Below are 21,335 nucleotides of genomic sequence, written 5' to 3' on the forward strand. Positions count from 1 at the left end.
TAACTGTTTCTTGCAACCAGAGCCGTGCTTAAACCCCCTCATAGCCAATTGTAAGTTCTGTAAGATCAGGGAATACTTGTTAGCCAGCTATGTAGCCCCCAAAGCACCTACACTTGTGCTGGGCACACACTGAGCACTCAATTTTCAAACAAATGAATTAAACAACTAAGGACAAAACTACCTCTTTTGCCCTAGCTGGTTTGGCTCAGTGGATAGAGCGTCGGCCTGCGGACTGAAGGATCTTGGGTTCAATTCCTGTCAAGGCCACATGCTCGGGTTGTGGGCTTGATCCCCAGTAGGGGGCGTGCAGGAGGCAGCCGATCAATGATTCTCATCATTGATGTTTCTCTCTCTCCCTTCCTCTCTGAAATCAATAAAAATATATTTTAAAAAATACACTAAAAAACGATCTCTTCCTCTAAATCAGGGGTCCTCAAACTACGGCCCGCAGGCCACATGCAAATACAAATATTGTATTTGTTTCCGTTTTGTTTTTTTACTTCAAAATAAGATATGGGCAGTGTGCATAGGAATTTGTTCATAGTTGTTTTTTTAAACTACAGTCCGGCCCTCCAACGGTCTGAGGGACAGTGAACTGGCCCCCTGTTTAAAAAGTTTGAGGACCCCTGCTAAATGGATAATGAATGCAACAACCCTGAATCTGATGGCAGGATCCAGTTAGGACCCCAACCACACAGACTATGCTACCTGGCAGTCAGTCAGGGCAAGTGGGGATTCAGATTCTGCCCCATCTAGTTTCCCAGTGCTAGATTGGCAGATCCTGCTTCTCCCCACTTGTCTGAGTGTGTGTGTGTGTGTGTGTGTGTGTGTCAGGGGGATGCATAAGGTTCTTGCTAAAGAGTTTCAATTACATGTTTTAGCATACTTATTTTGAAAAATCAAGTGCTCAACCCTTTTCAAGATTTTATTTTTACTGTACAAAATGGAATCATGTACAAAATGGTATTTATTCCAGAATTTCATTATTTCTAACTTGTCAGTCTCTTCATAACATGACAGAGGTCCCATTTAAAAAACAACTTACTTCAGTCTAACCTAAATAATACCAAACTAATCCGTACCTGAAATGTGTGTTATTTCATCTTTTATATCCTTAATCTCAGCTTGGACTATTGTTAAATTAGATATTTTTTCATGTAAGAAAGCAATTTCTTTCTCTCTTTGTAGTAAGTCAGCAACCAGTCTCCCAATGCGTAGTGTTAAATCATTTACCAACGGTTCCAAACGGGAAAAGTCCTTCTTTAGATTATACACCTTAGGCTTTAGATCATTTGCAAAAGTCACTGTCTTCAGAACTTTAGCTCTGTCACTTTCTAAGCTTAAAAACCTGTCTGTGTGCTTGTTGAAGTCACTCTTTAGCTCCGAAAGCATCTTCTTAACAGAGTTAATTCTCTGTGAATTTTCAGATGCTGTCTTTCGGAGCATTGCTGTTCGGTCAATGCTGCTGGAAAGGAGATCACCTATGTTTTTTACTGTATTTTTTTCTGTTTTTTCTATTTTACTTTCCAGTTCTTGCACAGAGTCTGTCAAGGATGTTATATCAGTTACTAAACCTGAAATACGGCGTAGATCTGTCTTTATAGTTGTAATCTTGAGACCAACATCTTTTGCCGTGGAAGTTGTACTTTGGTGTACTTTTGTAATATCTTGTGAAAGAGTCGTCAAATTGTTGTTCAGTATGCCCTGTTTTTCAGTTATCCTGTTGGACCAAGTTTTCAATTCATAAATTTCCTCCTGTAGATGCTTCAGATGAGCAATTATTTGAAAAGACTTCCATTGTTCCATGATAGCTTCAGACTTCTGACACTAGAAGAAAATATACCATAGTAACTTAAGTTGATTAAGATCTCAACAGTTAAAATTTAACTTAAATTTTGTTAATCCTCACCCGAGGGTATTTTCCCATTGATTTTTAGGGAGAGTGTAAGAGAGAGGGAAAGACAGAGAGAAACATCAATGTGAGAGAAACACACACATCGATTGGTTGCCTCCTGTACAAGCCCCAACCAGGGGAGGAACCTTCAACCAAGGTACCTGCCCTTGACCGGAATAGAACGCTGACGTTCTATCCACTGAGCCAAACCGGCTAGGACTCGACTTAAATTTTGTTAGTTTTGACCATAATTTCACTGCTCCTCTGGAAAGCATTTGGTAAAAGATGTATTAAGTATATTACTAATGAATAAGAAGGAAAACTAAGGAAATATAAAATGTTACTGAGAATGACATTTTTCAGTTATTATTTTTGTACTATCAATCCTCTGTACAGTGACAAAATGAGCTAAATGATAGTGACTTATTTTTCTGTTGCTGGAGAAGGGAGGAGCCTTCTAGATGAGCACTGGTAGAATTGGAGGGTCAAACAAGGCACTATAACTTCTGAGACATAAGTTGTGTGTAGTTATAACAAGTGCCAGAATGAATGTCTAAGACATTTTAAATACAATTACCGTCCTAATACTTTTATGAATAATTTTCTGGGGTATCTATCTTGAATAGTTCAATTTAACTAATTCTTAAGTTCCTAATATGTTATTAGGCATGCCAGGTGTGAGAGACATAAAGATGAGTACAGCTTAGGCCAGTGATGGTGAACCTATGACACGTGTACTTATTTTTTTGGTTGACTTTTCTTTGTTAAATGGCATTTAAATATATAAAATAAATATCAAAAATATAAATCTTTGTTTTACTATGTATGTGACACGGCACCAGAATTAAGTTAGGGTTTTTCAAAATGCTGACACGCTGAGCTCAAAAGGTTTGCCATCACTGGTAGGCTGTGGTCTCAATTCAGTTTATTGGTTTAGTAGAGAAGACAGACAGGTGAAAAACAAAACAACAAATAACAAAAGCTATCTCCACGGTTCCAAAATTCCATGATTCCAAATACAAGTGGTTCTCAGTTCTTGTATGTTTCAGTGCCATTGTCCTTCCCCACCATCCACTGTATACTGATATCTCTGAACTGTCTTTTTGGTTTAACTTGGACACATTAGCTGATGAACATTTTGAGTGCCTGGCATTATTTCAAGTTGTTTTTGTTGTTGGCGGTGGTGTGTGCAGGAGGCAACCAGTTAATGTGTCTCTCCTACATCAATGTTTCTCTCCCTCCCTCGAGGCCGCCCTCCACTTTCTCTGAAAAGCATTGGAAAAAATATCCTTGGGTGAGGATTAAAAAAAAAAAGAAGAAGACAAAGGAGCACTATGTAGTTGCAAAGAAACAAACAGCTAAAATGAGGCAGTTAATTAATTCAAAACAGCAACCCAATTGCCCCATCATATATGTGTGCATATTTTAGAATTCTTTTCCTCAACAGGTTTATGCTTCATTAATTATTGGCGGGGGAGGTGCCCCTCCCACCCCCCTTTTTGATAGAGAAGTTAGATTGTGAAAATGTCATTGCAGCTATGGCAATAAGGGACAGCCACAAATGGGAAGGAAATCGAGTAGTGATTGCAAAACCACGTTTTATTTTTAAGGGGAAAGGTTTGCAATAAAATGTATTTGCTAAAACAGAAGATCCCCAAGGGTGAAAAGAGATGGCTTACTTTCACCTATTTCATTACTAGGTTATCATTTATTAATGTATCTACTCTGTAAATGTTGTTTAATAGCATATAATAATTAAGATACCTCAGAAAGAGCTAAGTTTATTCTTAAAGGATCAGATCACTAAGAAGCTGCTAGTAAGCCTCTTTGTTTTACTTGGTAGCTTACAAAAGCAATTTATCAAGAACTTCCACTGACCTTTACTAAAATATAAACTCGATATATACACTGTAGGAATTGTCTACTAATTGTTTTACTGAATTATTTTTAAAAATTACTTATGGCTTGCTTAAGCTACTTAGTTAGGATGTACAGAAGACAGGGAGAGTCTACCAGCACCAGCAGCAGTTCAAAAGATTCAGCCAATAATTTGAATATTTACCAAGTTATATATATGCTAGAGACCCGGTTCATGAAATTCCTGTGGGGGGGATGGAGGGAGATCCCTTAGCCTGGCCTGTGCCCTCTTGTCGTCTGGAAGCCCTTGGGGACATCCCTCTCACAGTCTGGGACCCCTTGTTCCTTACCACCTGCCTGCTCGCTGCTCCTTACTACTTGGCTTGCTGTTCCTTAGCGCTGCCACAGAGGTGGGAGAGGCTCCCGCCACCGCCACTGTGCTCGCCAGCCATGAGCCTGGCTTCTGGCTGAGCGGTGCTCCCCCTGTGGGAGTGCACTGACCACCAGGAGGCAGCTCCTGCGTTGAGAGTCTGTCCCCTGGTGGTCAGTGTGCATCATAGTAACCGGTCATTCTGGCTGTTCCGCCGTTAACGGTTGCTTAGGCTTTTATTATATAGATGCAAAGTACTAAGCTAGATTGTCCTACAATGATAAATATTGTCTGGATATACAAACAAAACAACATGGTTCCAGGGAATGATTTCTGGGTCCAATTGGCTTTCCAAAAACTTTGCTAAAAAATCTTTGAACTGCACTAAACGACCTGGAAAATGTCTCTAAAATTTAAGACCATTTTAAGCCTGAAGGAATCATATCATTTGGTACAATTCCCTCATTTTACAAATTAAAAACCTCAAAATCAAGTGCCCAAGAACACACACTTGGCGGCAAAGTCTAGGTCAGAAGATTCCCAACTAAGGTTCTTTCTCCTCCCCTGCTTTCTCACTCTTTCCTAAACATTAATTCCTTCTTATGCCCAAGGCCCAAACAATTTTAGGTCACAGTTACAACTTTTGAGTGACTCACAGTCTAGTTTAATAGCGATATGGTAGTCATTACTTGGCTACCACCAAGTTTGGCTGAATTACAGCTTTTTGAATCCTTAGGGTAGTTCTACTTACAGGTTCCTTGTGATTTTTTTCCCCTCCCCTGGTTGAACAGCAGTGGGTTGCATCAAATAGTGTGAGGTCAGTGGCCCCTGGAGTTGGACAGACCCAAAAGCTTGTTTGCAAGATTCTTAATCTTGCTGAGTCTCAATGTCCTCAATTGTAAAATGGGTCATAGTTAGCAAAGCTGTGGTGAGAACGCTAATGAACAAAATAAACTAACAAACAAAATAGAAACAAACTCATAGATACAGAGAATAGACTGACAGCTGTCAAAAGGGAGGCTGGGTGAAACAGGTGAAGGAATTAAGCAAAAACACCACCACCAAAAACTCACAGACATAAACAACAGTATGGTGATTACCAGAGGGAAAGGGGGTGGGAACAGGTAGGGGAGGATAAATGGTGATGGAAGGAGACTTGACTTAGGGTGGTGAACACACAATATATAGATGGTGTATTATAGAATTGTACCTCTGAAACATATAAATTTATTAACCAATGTCACCCCAATAAACTCAATTTAAAAAAAGAAAAAAAAAGACATGCCAAGTGCCTGGATGACGTGACTCAGTGGTTGAGCGTTGACCTAAGAACCAGGAGGTTATGGTTCCATTCCCCATCAGGGCACTGGAGCATGCAGGAGGCAGCCCATCAATGATTCTCTCGCATCATTGATGTTTCTCTCTCTCTCCCTCTCACTTCCTCTCTGAAATCAATAAAAATATATTTTAAAAAATCATGCCAAAACCGGTTTAGCTCGGTGGATAGAGCGTTGGCCTGCGGACTGAAGGGTCCCAGGTTCGATTCCGGTCAAGGGCATGTACCTTGGTTGCGGGCACATCCCCAGTGGGAGGTGTGCAGGAGGCAGCTGGTCGATGTTTCTCTCTCATCGATGTTTCTAACTCTCTATCCCTCTCCCTTCCTCTCTGTAAAAAATCAATAAAAATATATTAAAAAATAAATAAAAGTTTAAAAAAAAATCATGATGATGTATCAAATATGGTGATAGGCCAAACAATTAAGTAAATAGAAATGAAGGATACAAGAGATCACATCTCTCTGACAGGATGGAGGTTGAAAGAACAAACTCCAGCTAACTTTATAATCTATTTTATTAGTACGAAAATAAAAACAAAGAAATACAATTTTGTCAGTGCACACAGACAAGAACTTAGACATTCAGAACTCGAGGAATTTATGTTAAGATTCCAGAAATTAATACTGTGACTTTTAATAGAAAGACTCTTCCATTTTTATGACCCATGGCTATCCACCGTAGTAGAACGTATTTGGGATTTCTCCCAAAATGTGCAAATTTACATAGTACAGCTACCTGACCATGACTACCTTTTGTAACTGATTGCTTTCAAGTTGTTTGTGCTTAATTCCACTGAAACTGCGTTACAAAAAGGGACTACAGTTGGTTATTGGCAAGAATGAATAAGAATAGTACTTCCATATACAGTTGTCTCAGTTTTCAACACCAAGTTTGGACACTCTTGATATATCAGTTTACCAATAAAAGTCTCATGTGTTCCCCCCAATCCTGCACATTTCTGATTATCATTATTAGAAAAATACGGCTAGGTCTCTGCTTAATCACCTTGGTATGCCTGTCTTATTTCTTGTGACTCTATTAGGTAATTTTGAATAAAATAAATCACTATGTGAAACAAATCTGTTTGGGTAATTAGTTTGGGGACCCTTTAAAATAATGACATACTTTTAATTACCCTAATTGTCATAATTTCTCTCTCTTTTTTAAATGTTTATTTTTTGTGTACCTGGCTCACTGTGGGGAGTGGTCCTGGGGCAAAGGAGAGAGAGTGGAGCAGAGCCTGAAAAGCAGAGCCTTTTATTTTAATTTTTTAAAAAAATGTTTTTATTGATTTTTAGAGAGAGGAAAGGAAAGGGAGAGATAGAAACATCGATCAGCTGCCTCCTGCAAGTCCCCTACTGGGGATGGAGCACACAACCCGGGCATGTGCCTTGACCACCTAGGAATCAATGGGTGACTTCTTGGTGCATAGGTTCAGCCACACCAGCTGGGCAAGCAGAACCTTTTAAATTTGTTTCATCAAATCCTGTGCCTGTGTGAAGAGGCCGAAGGTTGCACCTCTGGATGAGAAAGTAACTGCTCAGGCTTGGGGAAGGCGAGTGAAGGGGAGGCCTGGAGAGCTGCGAGATGGTGGGAAGCTGAACTGGTCCCCAGAAAGGGGAAGCAGAGGTGGCAGGCTGGCTCTCATTTCTCGTTTTGCTGCTTTTTCCTCTTTAAAACAGGCCACAGGCTTATTGGTGTATGTTCTCGATAGAGTAATTTACCTAGAGATCCTGTATCTAGCAAACTCAGGAGTCTGTAACACAGTCAAAACTTTTTAAAAATAAAAAGCCCAGCTATACAGAGATATTCCAAAAGTCCATGCTTAAAGCATACACATGTCATTCCTAGGAAAAGCTTTTAAAAAAAACCCCAAAAAACAAACAAAACAAAAAAAAAAACCCCAACCATATGGGTGGGGCAAAAGTAGGCTTACAGTTGTTTGTACGGAAAATAATACACTAATGAATAAATAATAATACAAGAATAAATTTTTGCTTACTCACAACTGTAAACCTACTTTTGCCCCACTCTATATTACTCTTATTTAAAAATTCTTACAAATATCTATAACACAGTTTAGAACCTTAACAAAAAGTAAAAACATTTCCAAGGCTCCATAGTTTTCAAAAAGTGCATATTAATTCATCGCAAAGTACCCCAATCTTGCTCTTGGGCATATTATTTTTTTAGTTTAGACAAAATTCCTATGAACTCCGTGGTCTGGATTCTTAGCCTGTAGTAAATTACAAGGGAAATGAAGGCCTGGCTGAGGCTGGCACTTCACTGACCCACTTGACAGTAACAGGTCAGTGGGTCACCTTTTCAGGTGACAGAAGAGATATAAGAAGTAGACATAAGGTTTGAAAAATAGCAAACTGGGGTCACTTAGTGAGGAGGTAAACACCCCTCATTAGCTACTAGAGATACTAATATATTTGGGTCCAATGGGTGAAATTCATAATAATGACCAGTAATTATTAGAAAAACATGAAAAATACTAAGGATATTACTTTTTAAAAAGTATATATATATATATATATATATATATATATATATATTAGAATTATTTCTATTTAAAATGATTAAAATGAAATAAGTTGTATTGCTTAGAGATAAGCTTTGATTGTCTGGATAATATACTTCTGTGGACATCTCACCTCTTTCCCAATAATGTAGGGTAAGTGAGACATATCAAAATAACACAGAAGCATGGAACTAATAAACTGATGTACAGTAATATGGTTCATCAGAATAAATGTAGTGCGTTTAAAGGTCACTATCAATTCCTTTATTTTCTAGATTATGTTCTTTTAAAGTTCCCTTTTCCCCTGCACTTGAATATACTATAAAGTCATGAACTTTTCCTTTCAGAACGTCCAGTTCATTTTGCATCTTTAATATGCTGTTGTCGTACTGAAGTCCTTCAAGAGTTTTCTGCATCTCCATGATCTCAGATACTGCTTTCAGCATATCATCTTCCATATTGAACATCTGAAGAGTTAAATCTTCCATTTTCTTTTCTGTCCCTATCAGATCCTGAGAGACTCTGAGAACAGAGCGAATTGCACTTTCAATGGTTGGCAAATGTGTCTTGCATTCCTCAACTTTGGGTTCGTAGTTGGAAAGCTTATTAGTCAGGTCTTCATCTCTGGCCAAGAGAGCATGCTGTTCCTCTTCCAACTTTTCCACTGCTTTTGCATCAGAGCCCAGCTGCTCCTCGACTCGCAGAAGATCCTCTTCTTCTTGTCTTTTCACTGTTCTGATATTTCTGAGAGTGCTGTCTTCCAGATCTTTTAGCCTTTCCGTGAGCAGCTTTATTCCTTGTTCAGCTGAGTTAATTTGGACAGTCACTTGCGAATGCATATGCTTTGATTCTGATTTGAAAGTGTCTGTATCAGCATTCATTTCTTCCAGGCTTCTCTCCCAGAAATTTGTGACATTTTGGAATTTCTCATTAAGGCTTTGCATCTTTTGAGCGAGCATCTCTTCACTAATTTGAATGTCATGCATGATATGCTGGAGGCTGGATACTTCCTGCTCAACCTGGGTCACCAAAGACATGGATGATGTAGCTTCTTGCAGGATACTTTCAGTAGACTCAAGCTGCATTTATAACACAAAACAATTCCCAAGGCTACTTAATAACTTTTATATTAGGGAAACATACTTTAACAGTCACGTGCCAATTTCAAATTCTGACGATGTCTAAAATACCAAGTATATCAGAGCCATACTGGCAAAAACATTTATTACTTTCACGTTGTTTTAACATATTTAAATTTAATAGATTAGCACTATGGCAGAGAAATATACCTGAACTTATAATCCTAAATATTTGCACATTTTCATAGAGGGATATTCAACTGAAAGATAATGCTAAAGGGAGCCTGGAGTATAGCATATTTCTTTCTTTTTTTACTCCAATGGAAAGCAACTTAGTTGTTATTTCTATGGTTATTTGAATTTTTAAGAAACTGTAAGTTAGTTATAAATTTTTTTCACTTTTCTAAATCCAATGATTCTGGAAGAGTTTCTGCCTGAAAAAAAAGTTGGTTGACTGACCTTTGTGGAGAAGATACCAGAATCACATCTTACAAATATCACAAAGGCAAAATGAAGAAAAAGCTAGTGTAGTGAGACAACTATGTCAAATAGCAAAGTGTCCTAAATATCTGTAAATTATGGTAAGCTCCTGGTATGTCCTCATGTGTCCGGAACATAGGAAGACGAGGTTGTGTGTCTCTCTTAGTCTACACTTACAAAGATAACAGCCTTAGAGACACAGGAAGGACTAGAAATGAATATTAATTTATCAAATGTTTGCAGCCTTGTGTTGAAGACTTAATACTGTTCAAGACACAGTTCTGCCCTTAAGCAGCTTAGTGTAATTGGGGTGAAAGCCAAGTCTATATACGCTATGATAGGGGAAGAACTATGGAAGCACTTACATGGGGCACCTAAGCGAGACTTTGATGATCAAGGAAAGTATTCTAGAAGCATTATCTAGTATCTGCTTCTACTTACTTCCTCCCTAAATCATCCTACACACTACAGTCAAATTAAGCTTTTAGGAACTGCTATGAATATCATGGTACAATATGATGTTTCCTAAAATATTGGTACAATATGATGTTTTCTAGGTGCAAGGCCCAAATTCTATAACCTCTCTCTATACTTGTCTTCCCTCCTCTTTGCTTAGCTGAGTTCTGTCTTTCCTTCAAGGCTCAGACCAGATATCAGCTCTTCAGTGCAGCATTCTCTCATAACCCTAGTCTGACAGCCCAAACTCCTGTACAGCAGCACATACTGTATTATGTATTTGCCACCTATTTGGCACTCAGCACATATGATTCAAGAATTTTTGAGTGTTCACTCTGGGCAGGACCTGTGCTAGACACTGGACATAAAATTATAGATATAGTATAGTCCCTGGCTTCACAATTTGGCAGGGGAGACAGAGATTTGGATCTTTTATATTCTAGAGTTCCAGTAATACTTATTGAGTGTCCTTTGTTCCATTATTATATAGAGATATAGGAATATAGAGATACAAGACACTGCGATTGGCCTAAAGATCAGTAAAGGTGTCAATTAACAACAACAAAATCACAATAGATTATGACTTGTGTTATGGCAGAATTAGCACGGGAGAATGGATGCTTAAGGAGAAGTTAGAAGTCTGGATCTCAGTGAGGGAAGGCTTAGGAAGTGACTCGGAAATCTGACCCCTTAACAGACTGATGAATGAGACAGTGAAGATAGGAGAGCTTCTAAATTCCTTAGGCGAAGAGAGCATATCTGGTACATTTTTGTAGTCCCCGTATCTCGGGGTATGAAGAACATGTTTGCTGATGTTTAGGAAGAAGAATGGTGTCCAGCCATCATGGCTCAGGGGCTGAGCGTTGACCTATGAACCAAGAGGTCACGGTTTGATTCCCAGTCAGGGCACATGCCCAGGTTGGGGCGCAATCCCCAGTGGGGGGCGTGCAGGAGGCAGCTGATGGATGATTCTCTCTCATCATTGATGTTTCTGTCTCTCTCTTCCTCTCTAAAATCAATAAAAATTTATTTAAAAAAAAAAAAGAAAGAAAAATGGCCATAAATCTTCTGGGCCTACCCCCATCATACCTGGAGCAGTTCCAGGTGACAGCTGGGAGCAATGTGCAACCCCACTGAATAATATAATAGGACCACTTTGAAACCTTGTTTACAAATTATCTTCAGTCCACACATGTAGCCATAATACAAGTTCCTTTAAAAGCCAATTTTGAGAAATACTTGTACATTGGTAATACTGCTAGGTTTAGTTGTCTTGTTAGCAGCATTTTGAAGAGGCAAGCTTATCTTCCCCAAGGTAATTTCCTACCTGGACTGTTCATCAGAGCATCACTATATTCTGAGGCATATATCTCAAGAGTCCCAAAAGTTCAAAAGGATAACAAGGTTTCAAGATTTAATTTGCAAACATATATAGTGACTAGTATACCACAACAGCTGTCATTTATGGGCTGACAATATATTCTAATAGTTTTACATTTTTTTACAGAGAGCGAATACCTTAAATTTATTACTGCTTGAAAGTTTTTCAAAGTTTACATATGTATCGTATCTCATCTAATCCTTATAAAAATTTGTTATTCTCATTTAATAAATGAGGAAACGGAGGCCAAGAGGAGTTAAGGTGATTTTTTTCTGAGGTGATGTAGTTGTGATGGGAGTCCAGGTCTAGTTTTTTCCTCCTACTGCATTACAATAGCCATGAGGATCAGCTTTGTGAGAAGGCAGCTGTTGTTAAACTACCCCTAGGCAGACTGGGAGAGAAAGAGCTATGCAAAGACTGAATATTTTTTGGATCCTATGATAATATATATTTTAATAGTTAAAAAATTCTGCTTTAAAAAGCATTTTATTTGCTACCAAATTTTTCATTTAAAAAGGAAACCTGCCCTAACTGGTTTGGCTCAGTGGATAGAGCATCAGCCTGCGGACTGAAGGGTCCCAGGTTCGATTCCGGTCAAGGGCATGTACCTTGGTTGTGGGCATATCCCCAGTGGGGTGTGTGCAGGAGGCAGCTGATTGAGGTTTCTCTCTTTGATATTTTTGATTCTCTATCCCTCTTCCTTCCACTCTGTAAAAAAATCAATAAAATATATTTAAAAAATAAAATAAAAAGGAAATCTTTCTTCAAAATTTGCTTTCGCCGAAACCGGTTTGGCTTAGTGGATAGAGCGTCGGCTTGTGGACTGAAAGGTCCCAGGTTCGATTCCGGTCAAGGGCATGTGCCTGGGTTGCGGGCACATCCCCACTGGGAGATGTGCAGGAGGCAGCTGATCGATGTTTCTTACTCTCTATCTCTCTCTCCCTTCCTCTCTGTAAAAAATCGGTAAAACATATTTAAAAAAAAAAAATTTGCTTTCCATAGCTTTTAAGCACGTTCTGTTTCCTGACACTTTTTTCTATCATCTTCCCCCTGATGAGAGGGGCCTCCAACAATTATAATTAGATTCCAACTTGAGCTCTACGTCAAAATGTCAATTCTTGCAGCTCCTTCCCAGAGGCCCCTAAGCTCACATTTGATCCCCTGGCATGTTCGAGGGGATGTATGATTTTCATCCATAGCTTTTACCTTCTGAGGGAATATATGCCCATTTTGTGCATGAAGCTGCAGGAACTTAGACCCTCTACTTTTTTTCTGTTTATTTTTATAACATTCTTGCTCACCCTGGTGCCAGACACAAGTCCTATCTACCTTATGACTTAAGTAAAGATTTAGTGCATGAAGAAATGAACAAACAAGATATGTTTCCCAATGATACCTTGGTCCCCAGTAGCCAGGCAAGGCCCACAGATGCCTCATTGATTACAGCAGACCCTCTCCTGAGAAGTGTAGTAGCTAACATTTTTTTAATCGGTTGCACATTTCTAAGAATCCCAGAAATAATGCATCTGCATTTTCAGCTTGAAGAAACACAACAAAGACATGGATTTCAATTTTCATTTGGTTACAAAATCAATATTTATTTTTAGGTTAATCAGTCCTGTATGCACACATATATGTTTACCAAGCAGGAAGTAAAGAATAAAACATCGATGAAACTTTGCCCAACAAATGCTTTTCCTATTCTAATTTTATACCAAAATATCAAGCATATACACTTGATATTTAAATAGAAAATTGAGGTCACTGCAATATGAGCATGTTAGTCTTTTCAAACAATAACAGTAGTTGTATTTTAAAAAATTATTTTCCTTTCAAAATATAATTTAATTCTAAATTGGATTGAAGGGAGAATGTAAAAAGGTAGGGAGACCTGTGAGAGTTAAAATAGCATTGCTTAAAAGGCAAAGAAAAAAGAAGAACTTATGAACTGGGGTAGAATGATGATAGGAGGAAGGAAAGTGGAAAACAATCTTCCCAAATAAGACAATTAATAATTACCTTTTCTGAAATTAAACTGATTTTACTTTGAAGCCCTTGGAATTCGTTGTTTTCTATTTTCAGCAACTGGTATTCGTTTTCCACCTTTGCAAACTTTTCCGATTGTTGAAATACAAACCTGGAAAAGAAAAAAAAAAATCACCATCTTACCTAATTCATAGCTATTTAAGTCTGAATTTTAAAGGAGTATTTTATACCCACTTCTGGTAAGGACGACATAAATTCTGGTATGGGTACTGGCAGCTTTTATTACTTGATTTCAATAAATATTTAGGTAGGTGGTGGTTAAATGATACTACGCATGCAAAGATGAGTGAAACGGCTCCTGTTCAAGTTCACAGCTAGCTCAGTGAGCAAGACGGTGTGGTAGCTGTGATAGATATATGCAGAAGAAATATTTTGGAGGAGGAAATAATGAATTATTTATTTTTTTTAAAGGTCTTAGTCTTTGCCTTTTTATTTATTTATTTATTTTTTACAGAGAGGAAGGGAGAGGGATAGAGAGTTAGAAACATTGATGAGAAAGAAACATCGATCAGCTGCCTCCTGCACACCGCCTACTGGGGATGTGCCCACAACCAAGGTACATGCCCTTGACCGGAATCAAATCTAGGACCCTTCAGTCCGCAGGTCAACACTCCATCACCGAGCCAAACCGGTTAGGGCAATAATGAATTATTTAGAAAAAAATGTGATCTCTACTATTTTGCCTATGTAAAAAAAAAAGCATTTTTAGATGAAAATGTAAAAGAGGAAAAAAAGCAAGCAGTGGAGTGGAAGGAAGAAGACATGATGGTGATTAGAAGTTGCAAAATAACCAGACTCAAAACTGATAAACACAGGAGTCACTGTTAAAGTGACAATAGAACACATATGTAGTGCAAGGTGTATCATATACACAATTGTTTATAGTAAGAAATACACGTCATATAGATGTACTTTGGATGTCCTAAAATTGGAGTGTTTTTCCATCTGGCAGATAGTACAGGGTAGAAGCATGAAAAAGTTATCCCAGTTTTAAAAACTATAAATGGACTGTTTTGTGTTTAGAATTTGAAATGAGCAAGCACAAAAGACATGCTTCGAATATAGTACCATTCTGGTCCATCTACTTTGACTCAATTCTTTGGGATCTGAAGGAGCAGCAGTTGAAATTCTTCGTGTGTTTGATGCATCAAAAAGCAGTGGAGGGTTGGGAGGAGGGGGGCAAAAAGGGAGAAAATGGGAGTCATCTGTAATGCTGTCCATAATAAAAAGAAAAAAAGAATAATAGCATGACACAGCCAGCCATTTTTCTATCATATTACATTTTTAATGAATTTCTGCTATTAGTACAAAAAAAAAAAAAAAAAAAAAAAAGGCAGTGGAGCCCTGTTCAGGTGGCTCAGCTGGCTGGAGTATCATCCTGTACACCAAAAGGTTGCAGGTTCAATTCCTGGTCAGGGCACATACGTAGGTTGTAGGTTCGATCCTGGATGGGGTGCATACAAGAGGCAACCAATCAATGTTTCTCTCTCTCTCAAATCAATAAAAACATATCTTCAAGTGAGGATTGAAAAAAAAAAAAGGCAGGTGGAGCAAAACCTGTGAAGCCAGTGTCTAAATCAGAGTACATAGACCAGTGGTTCAAAAGCTTTGCTGCATATTAGAGTCACCTGGCAGTTTTAAAAAAGTCTGATGCCTGGGTCACACACACAGAAATTCTGATGTAATTGGTTGGGGATTTGACTTGGATATTGTAAAATTTAAAACCTTGCCAGGTTATCCGAATGCTCAGCCAAGTAAAAACCACTAATTGACACTGGCTTGTGAAATTGACTTTGGAAGTCAAACATTTAAAGATCCCAAACTTCAATGGAGGGGTAGAAGATATGAGCTTTGTGCATCATTGCAAAGGTGGTGATATTTCAGACTCATAAATGTCATCATTATGCTGTTTCTATAAAACTGTTCAAAGCTAAAGTAGACTTTTTGCTTTTTAAACAAATGTTTACAATGTCAGATGAAATAAATTTATTTTAGTGATGGCTCCCATCCATTCTATAACACTGAATTGTGCTAATAGGAACTTTTAAATAAAACTTCTGAAAAAAAAATAAAACTTCTGGTTATTAGAAAATGCCATTATCCTAATTTTTAAAGATGGATATGTAAATTTAATTCTCTTTTGATTGGTTGTTTCATTCTTGGCTTTTAAGAGGTTCTTTTCAGAGTATAGGCTTATCTGAGACCAATAGACCACGGATAGAGACCATTCTAAAGAAATACATCTAATTTCAAGGACTTTAATTCTGAAAAACTAATTTTTAAAACGGGCTTTTTAACAGGAGCAGTTCAAAGCCTTTTTACACCCATCTTCCCTAGTTTAGATGAGACAAACAATTAGGGTCTGCTAAGGGCTACAGCTCGTAGTTGAAGAAAGAAAAGAACTGTAAGTAGTTCTGGAGTAAAGATTTCTATCTCTAGGGCCTTACCTCTTTTTAGATTAATAATACTGGTTGAGTGTGGACTTGGGCAACTTTGGCTCTGCCATTTACTAGCTATATAACCTCGCTGGGTAAGCTATTGAAGTTATCTTTGCTGGTTCCCTCATCTGTCAAGAGGGGATACTACTACTGAGTTCATAGGGTTGTTGTACAGATTAAATAGGTTCTTATTTACAAAACTTCTAGGCAGTGCCTAGAGCAGGGGTGGGCAACCCCTGGCACGCATGCCAAACATGGCACGCCAGTAACTTTTGCTGGCATGCGAAACCCTCTCTTATAATCTTCCATTTACAATTTTTTTCTTAATATCGACTTTTTTTATTTTTCAGATAAATTCAGTGTAGGTGCATCTTAGAAAAATAAATAATTTTACATAACAAGCTATCTTAAAGACCATAGACATGGATTGACGAGAGAGGGGAAGAGCAATTTCTATGCCTCTGCCTTAACTCTCCCTGCCTTCCTAGATCCGACCAGTGTTTTGGTTTCATCCACATACGCTTGTGAATCTTTGTTCTCAGTGATGAATTTTGTTAAGCCTCGTAATAGGAGTAGCCTGACGGATGAAAGTAGTAGCTCGTGCATATCTCTGAAGGTCACGAAATATAAATCTGATGTAAAATCTTTGTCATCAGTGATGCAGCAGCAAAAATCCCACTGATAATATCAAACGGGGTCATAAAGTTTTCTGTCAGACTATCAGTGTACATGTGTACATTAAAAAATACATGTATTTTTCATCATCATATACTGTTTTTGTCGCTCGAATGAATTTTATTATTTCTTCAAGGTTCTTCACATACGTACACCTTAAGAGATATCAAGTAGGCATAAGATGTTCTCAAAAAATTAGGGTTGGCACGCAGAAGAATTCTGAGTCAGAGATTTTGCTGGTTTTGGCACGCACTCACAAAAAGGTTGCCCACCCCTGGCCTAGAGTGTAACACCTCAGCTGTTCTCTCGTACCCTTGCCTTTTCTTTTGGACTGCACTGTGCAGCTACTTTGCCATCCTTCTGACAAGCCTATAGTGGGTGATAGAAACCCCAGGCTTGCCCCGCTTTGAAACCAGGGTAGGGTTTATAGCAAATGAAGGATGCATTGAATGGATGAGACCTCGAACAGGAAAGAGAATAGCTCTTATTCTGTTTTGGGCCGCTTTTCCTTATCATATAGGTAAAGGTCTTGAAGCCCAGCTAGTGTGGCTCAGTGGTTGAACGTTGACCCATGCACCAGGAGGTCGCTGGTTCGATTCCTGGTCAGGGCACATGCCTGGGTTGCAGGCTCACTCCAGTGGGGGGGGGGGGCTGCGGGAGACAGCCGGATTGATGTTGTTTCTTTCTCATTGATATTTCTATCTCTCCCTTCTTCTCTCTAAAATCAAGAAAAACATATATATATATATATATATATATATATATATATATATATATATATATATAATGAAAGGTCTTAGAGGCTTGGAAATGTAGAAGAAAAGGACCCATGTTAATTGGCTACCATAGTAGAGTTTACAAAAGGAACCTTTCTGACCCCATAATCCATTGCAGTCTATAGAGACTTCATACAGATCCAGGGCCCTATAGTATTAAACTGCATTTCCACATTGTGCTGCCTCTGCACAGCACCTTTAAGACTCTGATGGTGGCAGACAGCTGATTGAGGACTAATATTTATAGGAGTTTCCCTGTTTCTGTTTCAACTTAATGAGAAAGAGGCAAATAACCAAAGGAAACTGTTATTATGGACCTTCAGCAAGAAAGGAAGTTTCAGGGCTACTGCTAGGGTCAGTACCCCCTTAGTCCTGTTTCATTTTCAGCATATTACTGAATGGTCAGAAAAACATTGATTATATTCCATTTTTTAAAAAAATATATTTTTATTGATTTCAGAGAAGAAGGGAGAGGGAGGTAGAAACATCAATAATGAGAGAGAATCATCGATTGCTGCTTCTTGCACACCCTACACTGGGGATCGAGCCCACAGCCCGGGCATGTGCCCTAACCAAGAATCAAACCCTGACCTCCAGGTTCATAGGTCGACGCTCAACCACTCAGACAGACCGGCGGGGCAAGAATAAACTATCTTTTAGACAAAACTTCTTTAACAACAAAAAGCTGAAAAAGGGGGTTAGCCGTGATTTTGCTGTATACAACTTGTAGTGTGTTAGAGGATAGACAAAAAAACCTGAGTTAGCTGGCTGTTTAAAGAGCTTTTGACTTCTTATACATAATTATCACAAATGTGTTGAAAAAAATTTATAAAGGCAATTTAGAAATCTGTTGAAACTTCCAAGAACACTTTTTTTTTTTTTTTTACACTGGAACTTCTGGTTTTTAATTTACATAATTAAATAAGTTTGTAAAGTATCATTTGTGTCTTATTTAGTAACTACACAACTTTTAAACTTTTTGAAAGCAGAATTTCTTCAAAAATTTTCTTAAGAGTTTACAAACAGTATGCAAGCTAACACTTAAAGCCATATAGTCTTGGGCAACCGTTATCTCCAACATCTTATTGTTAAACTGACAAGTCAGGACTTTATCTGTTACACATTATCTATTTACTTTCTAAACAAGAATTCCAAGCCTAAAGGCCTCAGTAAGTAGAGATGTCTTGAAATCCTTCTGAGGCAGTGGAGGGGTTTAAACTTCCCCTCCCCATTTAATCTAAGTGTAAGAAGATGGATAAACTGTGTTGACAGGCACATGTTCAATGTTGTATTTTAACAATCAGGACAATGTCAGTACAATAAGCATTAAGTATTTGACCAACAGACCTACAGATGCTGAAGCATGTGTTCTAGAGGTAAAAAAAATCTCGATGGCTTTGTTGTAATTCTAGTATTTTGAGATGCCAAATGTTTATTTGGAAAATACTTGCAAATGTCTTACCAGAATAATTTTTCATTCCCGAATTTACCATGAAAAAATATTTTGCTATAAACAGTGACTGAAGTATTTCTACTTCCAACTCTTGCGGCAAAAGATTTCACAAGGGCAATTAACAGTCAGCTATTTTAAAAACAATCATAGAATCTGCCTGTTTTAGAAAAAAGCTTTAGATATTGTTTTATCATTTTGCAAAGACAGTTCAAATAAAATCTTCCTACTGAACGTAATTTCTTTGGGTCTTTACTGTAGGCACTAACAAATTCTGTGGAAAGTAACCTCACAGGGTAATTTGGTCATATATTCCTAACTGGGCAGGTCACGGGAGTAGTCACATCCCAGGCATATAACTTTTTTAGTAAAGGTTTGCCTTTGACAGGCAAGCCCTGTCCATTGTTTCTGTTATCTAGGTTAGCACACCTTTGAAATAAATAACCAGCCTCAGGAGAATTAATCTTGTTAACTATCCTATAATCAAATCCCCATCTTGCCTTTTCCCACCGTTATATATTTTTCCTTAAGTTCTCTCCTTAATTTCAAAGGCATAAAAGAAACTGCAAAACTGTTACTCTCTGGGGCATTTTTAGATCTTGCTTCCCAGCAACTGTCACCAGTTCTGGCTTAAATAAACTATTAATAAAAATTCTCTGGTTTTGTACATTTCTTATGCCAACAGATTACTATTAGTGTTTTTCCCCAGAACAAGAACTAAACTTTTGAAAAAGCGAACAATTTAGCTCCCATGAATATGTATCTTCAGATAAATTCAGTAAGTAAAACCAGTTTATCAGGTTCCAGAGAAAAGCAACGTATATCTTTGAGCAAACTAAATTCTACCACTGAATAACCTTCCCAATACAAAAAGGGTTTAACTTACCTAAAGAAGGCCAGGCATTTTAAGATATAAGAGCAGTTTTCAAAACAGTAAATTCAGTACATTTATTCCTTTGAGGCCAAAATAAAATATTCCATAAACAAAAATAACATTAGTAAAATGACAATATATCAAGAGACCATTTAATAATCAACATTTCACATCACTGTGACAAACTTTTATTAAGTTCAACTTAGGATGAGTCACCACTAAAGTACAATTCGAAACTCACTAGCGTGAAAGATGTTCTAGACTAGAGGATGCCCAGGGCCCCTTCTGGAATTTGATCACTTTCGAAGACGAATAACTATCTTCTAAATACCTTAAAAATCAAAGAAAAAAATGGAGGGAAAGTCTAATGTAAAGTGTGTCTTGTCACAAGTGCTACGACATACTTTTGTAGCTTCCCAGAACCCAAATGCGATCTGCAGCCTAGGAACAGACTTCACATTCACATGAATGCATGCACACGGATCAGAATATGAGAAATCCTCCCAACTCTGATATAATCATTAACGTTTGTTGCTTTGAGATCCTAATGAATTCTTTCAAGGTTGCACACGTGGCCATCAGGCATTTACAGGGCGGGGCGAATCTGTCCCGGACGCATGCTTAGCGGACTGGAATAACGTGTTTATGGAAACGGTCGAGCTTCTGAAGTGTAGCAGGCACTGGATAAAAAAAAAAGTTTGGCCGAATCTGTTCTCTATTAAGAAATGGCTGACTCGTCCCAACCCCCCTCCCCCCCCCAACTGTAGTTGAGCGATCGGGGCGCGATCCTGGCGCAAAGTTAAAACGAGTTACAGGAAAAGAGTGAAAGGAAGAAGCAGCTGGGTTGTCCCTTGTTTGAGGTCGAGGCAGAGGAACAGAAGCCGCAAAACTGGGTGTGTGTGTGTGTGTTTGGAGATCTGTGGATGCCGAGCCGGGTGGGGCCAGGGCGGGATTCCGACAGGAGCGGGGCGACCGCTGGAGGCCGGACTTGGGGCCCGTGCGGCCTCGCGCCCACTTACCAGGCCAGGCCCAGGCACATGCCCAGCGACAGCAGGCTCACGCCGGTCCGGGGGTCCGCCCAGCCCCCGCTTCCACCGTCCCGCGCCTCGGCGCTCTTCCCGCCCTCGCTCCGCTTCCCGGGATCCGCGGGGGCTCCCTTGGGCCCCGACTTCTTCCGGTTCTTCACCTCGGACATGTCTGGAGGTCCGCAGGACAGCAGACTCCGGGCGGCCCCTACACCCAGAGGGAGTGGGACGTGGCCGCCTCAGCCTCCGCTGGAAGCCGCGGCGGTGACCGCGCCCCCGCCCAGACTTAGCGCCGCCCACGAACCAGGCCCCTCCCTCTCCCGGCCATCCTCGCTGCTTCGCGGGGTCCTCCCGTCTCCTAGTTCCTCCAGCTGAGTCGGGCGGTGACCCCACTACCCGCTTCCTCAGCGTGAATGCTGCAAACCCCAGGAAATCGCAGATTCCGGGCGCTGGCGAGCCGCGGGGACGCCGGGGGTGGGGCGGGGCAACGCGCGCCAAGTCCAGCGCGCCGCCGCCTGGGTCCTCCCCTCACGGGAACGCGGCGCGCCCCCGCGGCGGAGCCACGCCCCCGCGGCGGAGCCACGCCCCAAAGCCACGCCCCCGCCGTGGCCGGGGCGCAGGGCGCTTCCTTGTGCGTGCGCGGGCTAAACCCGGAGCGGGAGCGCGCGCG

General features: G+C 39.6%; 1 protein-coding gene across 2 annotated transcripts; it reads right to left on the reverse strand.

The window, feature by feature from the left end:
• Window positions 1–910: 910 nt before the first annotated feature.
• Window positions 911–21,200, reverse strand: LOC118650934 (IKBKB interacting protein). 2 transcript variants are annotated; one of them, XM_036299527.1, is made up of 3 exons: window positions 20,660–21,193; window positions 13,401–13,518; window positions 911–1,827 (listed from the first exon to the last, which is right to left on the reverse strand). In XM_036299527.1, exons 1-3 carry the CDS (start codon window positions 20,833–20,835, stop codon window positions 1,072–1,074), a joined length of 1,050 nt encoding a protein of 349 aa, XP_036155420.1. In that variant the 5' UTR covers window positions 20,836–21,193; the 3' UTR covers window positions 911–1,071. The 2 variants fall into 2 exon arrangements, with proteins under 2 accessions (XP_036155420.1, XP_036155419.1); XM_036299526.1 differs by lacking the exon at window positions 911–1,827 and adding an exon at window positions 5,955–9,064 and having other exon boundaries at window positions 20,660–21,200.
• Window positions 21,201–21,335: the final 135 nt, after the last annotated feature.

The sequence above is a fragment of the Myotis myotis genome, unplaced genomic scaffold, assembly GCF_014108235.1.
Source record: "Myotis myotis isolate mMyoMyo1 unplaced genomic scaffold, mMyoMyo1.p scaffold_m19_p_3, whole genome shotgun sequence".
Lineage (NCBI taxonomy): Eukaryota > Metazoa > Chordata > Mammalia > Chiroptera > Vespertilionidae > Myotis > Myotis myotis.